Source organism: Uloborus diversus, chromosome 9, assembly GCF_026930045.1.
Source record: "Uloborus diversus isolate 005 chromosome 9, Udiv.v.3.1, whole genome shotgun sequence".
In the NCBI taxonomy this organism is placed as follows: domain Eukaryota; kingdom Metazoa; phylum Arthropoda; class Arachnida; order Araneae; family Uloboridae; genus Uloborus; species Uloborus diversus.
Window position 1 is genome coordinate 112,570,812 of NC_072739.1, and position 14,301 is coordinate 112,585,112.

General features: G+C 31.5%; 1 protein-coding gene across 1 annotated transcript in view; it reads right to left on the minus strand.

The window, feature by feature from the left end:
* The window catches only part of LOC129229450 (E3 ubiquitin-protein ligase UBR2-like), a 55,183-nt gene that overhangs the window by 18,330 nt on the left and 22,552 nt on the right, over positions 1-14,301 (minus strand). Inside the window, exons 6-7 of the mRNA XM_054863761.1 lie at positions 10,115-12,653; positions 2,192-2,415 (exon numbers count right to left, since the gene is read on the minus strand). Coding sequence (XP_054719736.1) covers positions 2,192-2,415; positions 10,115-12,653 — 2,763 coding nt within the window. The remainder of the gene's footprint in view (positions 1-2,191; positions 2,416-10,114; positions 12,654-14,301) is intronic.

Sequence of the window (14,301 nt, forward strand, 5' to 3'; positions counted from 1 at the left end):
ACCATCTTCAGCAAGTGTGGCCGCTGTAGTTGCAAAAAAAAAATTATTGATATTTGGGGGCGCGCTTCCCTTCCCCTTGTTTCGATAAGAAGAGAGATTTTATCTTATTATTCTAAATATAATAGCGCAACAAAAAATGCTAAAAATATAAAGACGCAACTTTTACAATCAAAGCTAGGCAAATTTAAAGCAGAGGCTACGACTTTGACGTTTGTGCCTCCAAATGCGCAGATTTATATTCGTGTAATTGCAGAAAAAAAGCAAAAGTCCCTGATAGAGAAAAAAAAATTGTAATTGATCAAAGGGCAGTAAGAAAAATGGCTATTGGAAAAGTGGATAACGTAACAATGCATATTTCGCTCATCCTGAACAGCTTCTGTTGACAATGTTGTTTGACTCAAGAAAATACATTTGGGAATTAGCTGTTAGGTGCATTCTGAACTCTAGAAATAAGAAGACGAAGAGCTCGGATGGTTACGATTTTTTAAGCGTCCTAAACTCAATTTTGAAGCCATTGATTATGTTGATTTAGTTCTTTGGGCAAACTGTGTTGCAACAGAGCCACCTCTTACAATGCATCTAAATGACCAACAATTGAAAGAATTGTGCAAAGAACAGCCTACAGCTGTTTCGAGAAATTTCCCTGTCACACGGAAGCTGTGAAACGTTGTGTGAAACTAATGACCGAAGCTGCAATATAAGTTCGTGGTGAAACTGCACAAGATGGATACATTCGTGCCAAACTTCAAGCTAGGAAAGAACTTCCATTTCCATTTGATAACAAGGGACAATATTATTCCAAAAAATAATATTCATTATGCATGAGGTATTATAAATCAAATTTGAAGATTTCTTTTTCAAAATTTTATTATCTTTATATGTAATTCTAGAAAATGTATGATATTTTTGCGTGATAATAATTACTATGATTAATAGTGTTATTTAATTAATTAGTCTATGATTTAATTTTGAAAAATAATTTTCAGAATGGTTTTTTAAAAAATTCAATATTTTTTCATTTTTCTCCAATTTTTGATGTCCGAAAGGAGAGATTAAATGCTCATTAAAATCAATGAAGATTTTATGGGCTCGAACTGGCTTATTATATAACATTTTCGGTGCATTCCAGCAAAATATTTGGAATTTAGTTTTCAAAAAAAAAAAAATGACGACAAAAATTCATTTTTCTCATTTTTTTCGGTTTTTTAGTGTCAAATAGCGCCGGCTAGATATTTTTTAATATCCAAGAAATTTTTTGTGAGTGCTAACTAGCTCATGACGCAACTTTTGCGCGCTATCCAAAAATTGATTTCGAAAAAAAAAAATTTCGGCTTATTTCGGCCCACCCTAATACGCAGTATGAGGATCCCAAAACTAGAAGGCTCAAAACCATGATATGACGTTCTGGATTATTGCAATATTTGGAATGTTTTCTAAATTTTGCTGATTTCCGCAATAAATTTCAATTTTTGTTTCTTCATACTCAATCTAAATGAAAACATACTTTGGTATGCTAAAAAAAAAAAAAAAAAAAAGTCAAAAATAATTCAATACTGCATATGAGCCCATGTTTTTATGATTATCATGCCAAGCGATAAAAAATAAATCACATTTGTAATGAAATATAGCTCTATTTTTGCTCACTATACTTTGCATTATTTATTAATTAAAATATTAAAATAAGTATTGTAAACTGAGATTGGATGCTAAAACATCATTGCATAATTACAGCAAAATGCTAATATCATGTGGGACAGGTAGTATCAATAAAGGATAAAAATAAGTTGCAAGTACTGTACTTTCAACAAGTAATAAACAAATGTTAACAATTTTGGAAAAAAAAAAAAGTTTTGCGATTCCGATATTGAGGTGCCATACTGTATAGCAAGAATAAATTGGAACCAAATGTGAAAAAAAGGTAATTTTAAAAGCAAAAATAGCAGTTTAGTAGAAAATAATATACATCTGACAAGGGTTTAAATATACTGCATTTTTTTCATACTTCGGACAAAAATTGCTTTACACAAGCCTGGTCCCCATTTTCAAAGACCCCCCCCCCCATAACATTTTTTCTCTTACACCGAGTTTGGCCTTAGAGATTTGCCTTTGACACTGCAAACTTCTTTTATATAGAGCTCTGCAATAACTAGAGTCACCACTGTTAATTATATATTTTGAAAAAGAAACTTACCATCAGGAGGTAAATTGGTTTTTTCCAACTGAAAGCCCTCTAAAACTTTTTTCATGATGCTTAGCCAATCATCAACTGGCATTGCTCTTGCTTTAGCTGGTTGTGATGATGGAATGAGTACTGACAATTGAGGTATGAGGGGAATAACACTATTACTCAGTCTTTCACATAAAGGACACAAGAACTCATTTTTCTCAACATCGAAACTAGTGTGCCTTCCAAAACTGTAATACAATGCACTATTATTAATAATAAAGAAGAATTTATACAGCTACGGATTATTTAGTTAAATTCATATATTACAGTTTTTAATTAAAAAGAAACAATGAGCCTGAAACAGTTTATAATTCACATGTTTTGATTGAAATACAATTTTTAACTTTTGTTGTTGTTACTAATCACAGATGGTGTAGCATAGTTAGACAGTCTCTGTGAAACTAAAACCTCCAAAAAATCCAGAAATTAGTTTGTGTCTCTTAAAATGTCAAGAACTGTGACATTTAAGCATTTGAGTATATGATTGGGGTTGGTCTGATTGGCAAAGAACCAATGACACAACGGTAAAACCGTTTCTCCTCCAGCTGGAAAGCAAGAGATTTGATGTGACCACTCCAAAAGCATGAGATAGCTGTCTGTTGTCTCCTAGGGATGTCCAACTGGTGAGACCATCCAGGTCTTCCGACCAAAATACCATGCATGATTCGGTGGAACCTGCCGAATTGCAATCAACTCCGACCTTTTGGTTGGGGAGATTTATGAGAAAGTTAAACTACTGTTATTATGCAAGGTCTCTTTAGAGGCAGTCTTGGGCAGGCTCTCTCATTTCCGATTAGACCAAAATGGGAGAGAAACCACCGACAGTATACAAGGTGTCTATCAGAAAACCGAAACACGAGATCTAGAATATTCAGGCTTGTCAAACCCCCAAAGTCATCCATCGAGAAAGGTGCTGTATAGAGACACGACTGTCCGTTACAATCCAAATGGCCTTGAAGCCAATATCTGTGGTTGGCTTTTGCTGAATGACTTTTTAATCATAAACTTTTCCCTTTTTTACATAGAGAAAAGGGTTCCTTCCAAAAACATGTCTGCTATTTTCAAGTGAAAAAAAGGAAGATTTATGCTAAAAAATTAGAAGAAACTAGAAGAATTAAAAAATAAACCAGAAGATATTGTGAAACAACCAGAAGAAATTATCACACAGTAATGCAAATATGAAAACCAAAAACTTAAAAATTGAAAATAAAATGATACACAAACTTGCACACATGCCAATTTTTGACACCCATGAACAAGAAGTGCAGAAAACTAATTAAGGAAAAAATTGTGATTTATGAGCTGAAGGTACATGTCAAAGAAACAAGAGAATTGAATTTTATACAGGTTTTAAAAATCTTTATTTTGATTATTTCTAAAGCAATAATGACTCCTACAAATGTAATTTCATTTTAGCAGGATTAAATCTCAAATTGGTAATAAAGTCTTCCTAAAATAGTTGATGGAATTCCTAAGCTAAAAGCAATTTTAAAGCAAAATGTTGCTTTCATCATTCATGAAAAATATTAGACTTGTTAATAATTTGGTGTTTAACACAAAAGTTTTTAATTAACTTTTGGAAGAACATAGTTATCACAATTCTGTAACATTATACAATTGTAAAAAATATATTTAGTATTACTTGTTTTCCATAAGATATATACAGGGGTGGAAAACCGAAAATTCATTTTTGTATCAGTTTTGTATCAGGATGATCACTTTTGTATCAATGAAAAAGTCAATTTTGTATCAGGATGATTACTTTTGTATCAATGAAAAAGTCAATTTTGTATCAGAAAGATCAGTTTTGTATCAGGTGAACTCATTGTTTTGTAACATAATCTTTAATATTGTATAAAATTACTATGCAATTTGAAGCAAATACAAAATATTTGTAGCAAAAATTACATAAACAACTTTTAAAATCCAATTTGGTGGCTGTATTGTCATTTAAGTGTAGGAGAAAAGACTTTTGGGGAATGAACAATTCATTATAATATACACTAATCTTATCTCTTAATCATCGCATATGAGTCAGACACAAGCTACTTCATAGCTTTAGGTTTTCTAGGGAGAAAATATGAGATTACTTGAAAGAAATTAAAGCATATAAGGCTCTAGGATATACTAATATATGTATCCAAACATCTTTGTTGAGAGTGCAGACGTTAATTCGAAAAAATTTCAATACTTCATATAGCTCGGGGATAGAGCCAAAAGACTGGAAGCTGATACAGATTAATTGATAAGCTCCCTTTTCACTAACAAATAAAATCTTAAAAATTTTCAGACTTTTTTAGTAAGCACCCTTAGAAGATTTTGAAAATCCTAAAAAGGGGGTTGAAAATTTCCCCTCAAATTTTTTATTAGCAAAAACTTAAGGAATTATTTATCAACACTTAGGTAAAAACAGAGCTCACTGAATTTTTTCAGGTAGTAGATTAACTCTACTTTTCTATTACTACTTTCATTCATCAGCTCATTTTCAGAAAAAAAATTTCATTAGCTTAACAAAAAAAAAAGAAGAAGAAGACGAACAAAGACTGCATATGAATGCTTGGTACCTATTAGAGACGTACCGAGTAGCACTTTGGCCGAGTACCGAGTACTCGGCCTTTCACTACTCGGTTGAGTTACCAAGTACCAATTATGTTTTAAGAAGAACCACCGACACACATGTGATGAATTTTGAACTTATTGGAGTAGTAGTATAAACCTCCTTGTCCATATAATAGTTTTTAAAACTAAATTCCTGCTGAAATTTAATTACGCATTATATATATACAATTTTGTTTGTGTCAAAAATTTTACAAAAAAATTATTTTTAAAATTAAAAACAAATAATTAAAAGGTATGATTAATCAAGTTGGAATTAAAACAAATAACAGTAAAATTCCTCTAATGCGGACACTAACGGGACAAATTTTTTTTGTCTGCAATATAAATGTGTCTGCAGGACAGGGGTTTAATAATGTTATTTGCATTGGAACTGGGGAATTAAAAATTGTCCGCATAAGAGGGGTGTCTGTTAGGAGGGGTTTCACTGTATACCAATCAATCATAGTTCTAGTCCGCCAAACTTAAATAATTTTTAAAAGCAGATAAAACAAATGTGCAGGAACACTGCAGACACGTGTTTCTGCCTCCCCCCCCCCTTGTTACAAGGAACGTCTTTTTCAGTGCATAATATGTGAGCTAAAGAATGTAAAGACATTCAACAAAAAAATCTGATTTTTGTCGGATGCCTTTAAATCTACGAGCTCCCATTTTGTGCAGTGAAAAAGGAATTCCTTGTAACGTCAAAACACGTGTCTGCAGAGTTTCTGCACTGTACTTTTAACGTTGTTTTATTTCCTTTTATTTTTTAAGCAAAGGTATTTTTATTTTTTATAACTAATTTTTGTTTGTAGCAAAAATCCATTTTTAATATAAAAATTCCATATTTTCTATACTTAACTTTTTTGCGTAATTTTTAATAAATAAGTTTTATTAACTTTGGGGACATTAAAATAAAGATTTATTCCATTGAAGCATTACAAACTTCATTATTCTCAAAATTTAAATTTGACTTATAAATTTTAATTGTAAATGATTGCAGAATATAATGCTTGCTCTTTTTTTTTATATAAATTTTAGTATATGTCTTGGACAATATTCAATTTTTTGCAACTACTCGGTATTGGTCGAGTATCTGATCAGAATTTGGCCGAGTACCGAGTAGTTACCGAGTACTCGGTATGTCTCTAGTATCTATTGACACATCACTTACCTGTTCACATATCTGCACATTTTATTTAACTTCATGAAATATCCATTTTTGATTAGTTCGAACTTCACCCAGTACCAAACGAACTTTTCTTATAAATTAAGTGGTTTAACCAACTACATATATTTTTATTTTAAAAGCAATTGATGCATGTACGTGAGATATTATATATATATATATATATATATATATATATTAGGGTGTCCCAAAAAAATGAAAGTCGTTTTTTTAAAACGCATACCCTCTTATTTTTTTCCTTTTATATCAAAATCGTTGGAAAAAAAGTTTCATGCAATTTGAAGCACGGTAACCCGTGCCGACTTGCGCCTAAAGGCCTAAACGTGTAAATAGCACGTGTATTCATATAAGCAAGCTAATGCTGGCGACGCGATATTTTTCAAAGCTCAAAACAGCTGTAAATAGTGCACAGAAAACAAATGAAAACAGAAAAACATATGTTGGGGGGAGGGGGGCTTATCCGTAGTAATTTGCAAACCGTCAAACATGTCAGTACGAATACATTCCGGTCAGCGAGCGCAGTATAGTCCTTCCATAGGGAACGAAACATGGCAGTGGAATTGCAAAGTTTGAAAAAAGGGATATTTTTAATAGGATTCGTAAAACAACAAACTACGGGCTTGAAACTTCCCTCTAACGGACAAGTTCTGTCGGTTTTGTTTTATAACATTCGAGAAGTAAATTTAACCATCAGTGAAAGTGCAAATATCGCTATTCGGGAATGCATCATCTTTTGGGAAAAGGCACGCGTTCCCACCAAAAAATAAATTGCTAAATTGTGTGAATAAACTTAAAAACCTGAATCAAATCTAGAGAGACTTACAAAAAAATGCAGAGAAACTGCAAGAAGTATTCAGGCAGCGCCAACAAGAATTTTCAAGTAATTTAAACAATTGATTCAGTATTGCACATGCTGATGCACTTCGGTTAATCAAAATAGAGGAAGATGGGACTGTTGCCTGCTTTGAGTGCTCAAAAATCAAAAGAAGATCGCTTATCTATAGTTATTTTATATGGATGTGACGGAACAACTCATTGCTGAGTCTAAACTGGATAATTCCACAGGAAAAGAACAAACAAAGGCTGTTTGAAAGGCAGTTTTAGATTGGAATCTCGAAGACAAAGTTAAGTTGTGATATTACAGCTTCCAGAACAGGTCCTTTAAGTGGTTCTTGCGCTATTCTTGAGCAAAAATTTGATAGAGAAATGCTTTCCTTTGCTTGCCGCCATCACATATATGAACTGATCTATCTCACTTAAATACAGTGCTATGGAGGAGCTGCGGAGTTGTTCCGAACTGTACCCTAACTTGGAAAATTTACTTGACTTTTACCGTGCTGAACTTACTAATATTACGCTCAGGGATGACTATCAAGAGTTGACAGAACTGCCTATCATATTTTTAGGTGGATATACCAGAAAATGAATTTAAAATAAGACCACCGGGAGTCATGCACAAAGCTCGATGGATGGCTCGAGCGATTTACTCCCTAAAACTATTATATTTAGTTCACAACTAAAATTAGATACGAAGGAAAATGAAGCATTGTTTGATGTCTGCTTTTTTGTAGTGACAATATACGTGAAACCATGGCTTCAATGCATTTTGACAGTCAAAGCACCCAAAAAAGATTTGTGCTTTTTGATAAAAGTGTACGAAAATGTGGACCCAATTATCTCAAAAGCTGCTCTACAAAAATTCATCCAGCTTTTATGGTATGGTCAATAATATTTCATTCCTTTATGTGAAAAAGACTGTCTCAAAGCTTAGTGCAGTAAACGATGCAGCTGAAAGAGCGGTAAAAATGATGCAGAACTTTCATGGTTTGCTAACAGCTGATGTGGAACAAAAACAATCTGTTACGTTGTGTTCAAGAGCAGAGGACGTTCTATTCTGACTGCAAAAAGCAAACATTGAATTAAAAATATGTACAGTAATGTTTCTTTTAGTCTAATATTGTTGTAAATATCTGCTTTAAATAAATTGATGTCGCGTGTAGTAATGAATTATGCAGTTAGCAATTTTTCCACTGTAGTCGCCTTACAGGATTTTAGGTCCAACTTTGACCTGAAGTCGGCACGGGTTCCCGTTATTTAATTGCAATGGAACTTTTTTCTCATGTTTCTGAGGTGAAATGGAAAAAATTTGGAGGGTATGCGTAATCGATTTCACAAATTTTTTTTTCGCCATTATATCTTGGGACACCCTAATATATATATATATATATATATATATATATATATATATATATATATATATATATATAGTTATTTTTCTTAAAAAATAATTTTTTAAAATATATTTTTAGATTTTTATAAACTCTTATATAATGTTTTTACAACAAACTATTAGTAGTTCTTAATATTACTTAAAAAAAATACAAAAAAAATACTTAAAGAATTATTTTCTCCCCTCTTTCACTTATTTGGTCTTTTTTGGCTTTCAATGGCAAAAAATGAATGTAACTGACTGCTGTTTATTTTCTTGTAGTAAACTTTCTTAGGTAATAAAATCGCATTTTTGGCGCAGTTTGGCAAAATCACGAATTTGGCCTTTTTGTATTAGGATGTATCAGAAATTCAAACAGGTGCAATTGGAGTAAATTTTGTATATAGTATGTTTAATTAGACACTAAATATACAATTCATGATGCAAAGACACAACATTTGCTTAATAAATGTTTAATTTTATCAAAATTTATAACTAAACTTTAGCATAATTTTTCATCCCCATTTAACACTACAAATATTTTAAAATTTAACAAACATTCAATATCACAACTAAATCTAAATTTAATTTCATTTGAAAAATATTAAACAAGAACTTAAGTTTCAGTATTATTTGGTTGATTTACTTCTATATATAAACATTTCTTAATTTGAATAGAATAGTTAAAAAATATAAATTGATCTGCCATTTGGAGATGATTAATAGGTGCTTTAAAAGCAATATCTGCAGTTTTTTTTTTTTTTTTAAGGCTATATTTCAACACACAAGTGCTCTAAAAGAAATGAGGGGAAAGAAAGGAAATAAATCATTTATTCATATGAATGTATTTCTTCTTCGTTCTTAAGATACACTGTGAGCATTATTATAGCTACAAACAGTAGTATCCTAAAACACTTATTGGTTGCTTAGGAAATATTGGCCAAATAAACAGGGATCCATAAATTTGTTTAATGCTAACTGGTTTAGTTAGTGGTATTGTCAACGTTTTGTTCCCATTTTCAATTTCATTGAAAACTGTTTACTCTCCCCTAAGTTTACACTCATGACTCAAAATTGATGCCATTTACATAGCACTAAAGCAATTGACTTCACACCCCACTTAAAATGGATATCCACAGTAGCCTAACAAGATAACAAAAATTATTAGACACATCAATTAGCAGATTTTCAAAGCAAATATGAACTATTAGAAAAATGAAAAGCTCAAAGAAAACATCTTAGGAGTCAGTACCATTTTTCGATTTAAGATTCAAGAACAATCATCAGGTAAAATAACAAAAATTGTAAAGGTTATTAATACAGTCAATCTTGCATTAAAAATATTTTTTTTTTTTTTTTTGAAAGTTCAAGAACATCAATAAAAAAATATTTTCCCTACTAATTATGTGATAATAAAAATAATTTAATGAGTTTTAAACAAAAATTCTTCACTGCATAAAATCTTACTCCCATTTCTAAAATGGTTCCTGCATAGGATAATGGTTTTAAAATAAATTCTTCCAATCTAAGTTCTCAACATTTTCAAAATTGCTGTGTGTATTCCCACTTGTACAAAAAATGTAAGTAGTAAATACAAAAATGAGGTTTTCTTCCAAATGTAATGAAAAATAAATCACAAAAAAATACAATGCTTGAGAGAAAAATAACATTAATTCACAAAAAACAAAAACAAACAAACAAAAAAAAATGTTTTACAAAGAATACAAATTTTGAAGATTTCATCTACATCCTAACATGAATATTTCAAGCAAAAATTTTTGACTTTTTTTCCTAGCTAGCAAAAAAATTTTTAAATGTTAAGAAGCAAATATTGATATCAGTTTATTAAATACTATATTAATCAATAAAACTTTTGCTTAATATAGATAATTACCGTAATGGTCTTCTTTGCTCTTTATGAAGGACAGACTCAAAAAATTTCTGCCAACAGTCACTGTGCATTACATGACCACAAGTGCTAATGTGAGGAGCTGAGAATAAATCAGACGGCAATAACAAAGGATCATATAATTCTGGCTCTATCAATTGGTGCTTTCGATTTTTTGATAAAATTGATGACTTCTGTACAAATGCAGCTAAAACTAATGCACGTCCTGAACATGTTAGTGCTTGATCTTCACGACACAGGATACACGTATAAACTTTATTTGAAAGTGAAGTCCACCTGGTATCTGAATAAAAACAAACCGGGTCGTCAGTACATAATTCAACATATATGTCCATTTCTGATTTGGATAAATTAGAAGAATCTTCTATCAAGGTATCCTTAAACATATCTGCATGCTCTTTGATGAAACTTTTTTGCATGGCAGACATTTGTGCCATTATTCGAGCCCTCCTAGCTGCAGCCATCTCAGCCTTGCGCTTCCTATCTTGAACAGTATTTTCACAAGAACTAGAAGTTGATTGAATTGCATCAACATCAGGAGTCTCTGTATCACTTCTCGCATGTAGAGCTTCAACTGCTTTAAATTTATTTATAACCCAACGTAAAAGGTCCTTAGGAGCCTCACCACATAAATCTACACGTGGAGATTTTAGACATTCCTCCAATAAGTTTATAAAATCTTTTTTATTAGCTCGTGCAGTGAAACAGAAGAAAGAACTCTCTTTTTCAGTACTAGTGGCACGTTCTTCCTCATGCAATGCAATTCCCATTAAGTGCAAAACTTTTTCCAGTTGTGTTTCAGAAAAGGCAGATGAATGCAGATTAACTGTTCTTTTCAAAACTAACTCCATAACATGCAGCATGACATCACACTGGAGAATGTTGGTTATTATAGCATATCTTGGACAAAATGCAGGTGGAACAGGAGGTAAGCAACACATTTCTTCACAATTCTGTTTCTTTCTTTTTGCCTGAATTTCTTCTGCTTTTGACTGTTCTTCCCTAGTATAATGATAGTAAAAAGGATTAAAGCATTTATAATACTCAGGTTTTAGCTCATATTTTCCTGTGCCAGATCCTTGAGGTTTCTTGAAATTTGCAACTTCATTAACAACTTTCTCCATTCCAGTTTCATCACTAGGATCTTTTGGCAACATCTTAAACAACTGACTGTGGGGCATAGGCTCGATACAAAGTAACTGAATGATTTCTTTTTTAATTTTTTCAGCTTCAGTAACACTTCCTAATCCTGGAACATATCTTTCAGACACAAGCACTAAAACAAGACTTAAAAATTCTTCAGCAATGGTCAAAATTTGACGAATATTATCATCCTCTGATTTGCGGTTGGTACCATCATAATTTTCAGCAGCCCAATTGAGTAAACCATACTTATAAATTAAATGAATAAGAAACTCGTTGCTTTCAATCATAGAAGCTGCTATTTGTAACATTAATATGTCCTTATCATACATCTCATCTCTGAGGCGAACATTGTGGTAAAAGTACACTTGATTCAACAAGGAATATCCATTCCTCCTCCACATTCCTGCACGGAACTGAGCTAACATTACCAAAGTTCTTAGAGGAAGTTCCATCAACTGCTCAGGACTAGGCCTTTCAACATTTTCCATTACAAACTGTGGTCCTTCATATGAGAGATTGAATTTCTCAAAGTGCAAGAAAAGGCCAGCTATAAACCTTACTAATGGTAAATGAATAGTAACAGGCTCTGTAGCAACATTATATTCAATACATGATGCTGAATGGTTGGCCAACTCTACTCCAACGCAGGTTATTTTTGATTGTGAGTTTTGAAAGTGCTTCAGATTGTTGCGAAAAGTTTTGACAAAGACACTATAATCAGATCCACACCACTTGAGCATAAGTGACATAATAGTTGCAACTTTAAGCTGCAAATTTATTCCAGTTTCCCATTCAGCTTCATATTCAACATGTTGACCTATTTGTCTCACAACAGCATCCATACCTTGCATCATACTTAACAGTGTAAAAAATGATTGCATGCCGCATCGAAAGTTCTTCCTCAGTTGATCATTCCACTGAGATGGTGTAACAGTGACTAAATAGCTTAAATCGTACAACATATATTGAGCTCTCCTGAAACTGTTATTATTTTGATTCCTTTGAAAAGCGAGTTTACCTTCTTCGTTTTTATTTCTTTCACATTCAGCCAAAAAGGCTCTTAGCACCACGGTAATTGCATTTTCTTCTTGAATCAAAGCATGAGCCAATGTAGGAACAGTAAATATCTGAACTGACAAAGAAGTCACTGAAATAGAATGTTCATGGTCATCAGCGATAAAATCTTGCATTAGTCTTGGGTAGACAGATGTAAAACACTTTGCAAATGCTTTTTTACAGTGCAATTCCATCAACATGCCACTGATGAACAGCTGATGCCACTGGTTTCGTGCAGTTTTCCACAACTTCGTATCAACAAGCATCACTTTTTCCAGAAGGTCATCATCCAATATTTCAGTGGTGAAAACATGACAAAATCCTATTGAAAGAAAAATTAATCTTTTAATGACAATAATATGCATCAACATACATATACAAATATGTACTTTAATCAATTGTACATTTTTATGTTCAGAACAATGGCACAAAAATATAAAACTCTTAAAATTACAAAGAACCTTGTAAACACAAATATGAAAAACATCTTGCTAAAATATTTCACCAATAAAGAAGGAATACTTTTATATTGAATAAAAATGTTTTTTAAAATCAATATTTGTATTTTCCTGCAAAATAACAACAGAATTAAATTAACTAATCTTTTCCAGTTCCCCAATAAACATTTTCTTTTGAAACTAACACATCTTTAAAGTACTTTTTTCTTTCAAATACTTCATTAAAATTTTTCTTATGTTATATTTTAAATATTTAACCGAGTTTCAGACACAACTTGCTTTAAAGTAAACGATAGAAAGCAGAAAAACTAAAAATAAACCTATTTGCATTTGACATCACTTTTTTTTACAATTCTCATAGTTCAACTTTCTAATTCCCTTTTAAACATCCCTATTTTTTTCTTTTTTCGTTTCAGTTTATTCCCATAACATTAATTTCTAATAGCAACAGTGCAAAAAGTTACAGATAGATTTTTTCTTTTAAAATTTTATACTTGAATTCTAGACCTACAAATTGTCAAAGAAAACTACTTTGTGACCAAAAAGTTAGCAATGCATATTGTTTAAACCATTGTAAAATGACTAATGAAATTCAGGGCAACAATTTAATTAATGTGTTGTCATTTCCATTGGGCAAAGGAAAACAAAAGAAACAAATGGACTACATTTTTACAGGGCTTTCCAGTTAATTCTGGAGAAAACATACCCTGTGCTTTTCCTGTATGATTTTGTAAGGAACATTCAAACTCTACTAGATCATTGATACCTTGATAGTTTCCATCACAAAATAAATAAGTAAATAAATAAATAAAATAAGTAAAAGTAATCAAGAATTCATCAAAATTGGAACAACAGTGTGGTAAGAGAATATTTATATTTAAATTTAGAAACAATAGTCTTCTTGTTAACATTCATTACTTAGACCTTATAAGAGAAAAAATAAGTTAAGCAAAACAAAACATATTGATGACTAATCTCACCCTCTTTAAATAAAAGTTGCATAAAGATGCATGTCAAATAAAATATTAAATCATTTTTGCATGTGTGATACATGTTTAAATAATTACTTCAAAAAAAAAAAAAAGATTTTTTTAAAAAAATTATTTGGGCATTGATTTTCACAACTATTGCTAACTTTTCAGTCATAAGTTTTTTTTTCTGTTGCAACAAGTAAATTTACCATGTTTCGAATTTGTTCAGACTCCTTTTTTCTTTTCCTGAACAATCTTCTCTTTTTCAAAAGCTTTATGATTTCTCATTCATGTTGCTAGTTTTATGTACAGAAGTAAATCTTTTTAAAATTGAAACATTTAAAATTCTAGCATAAAAAGTGTTGCTCTTTGGCTCATCAAAGAATTAAAAGCACATGCTAAATCCACTTCCCAGAGCTATACTGCCATGTGACACAACTTTCTAAAGATTTGGATCTTCTCTGGACTTCAAAACATTGCAATAAAATTCATTTAAACTAATTTCTCCATTAAATGAATGAAACTGTTCTTTGTATTCAGT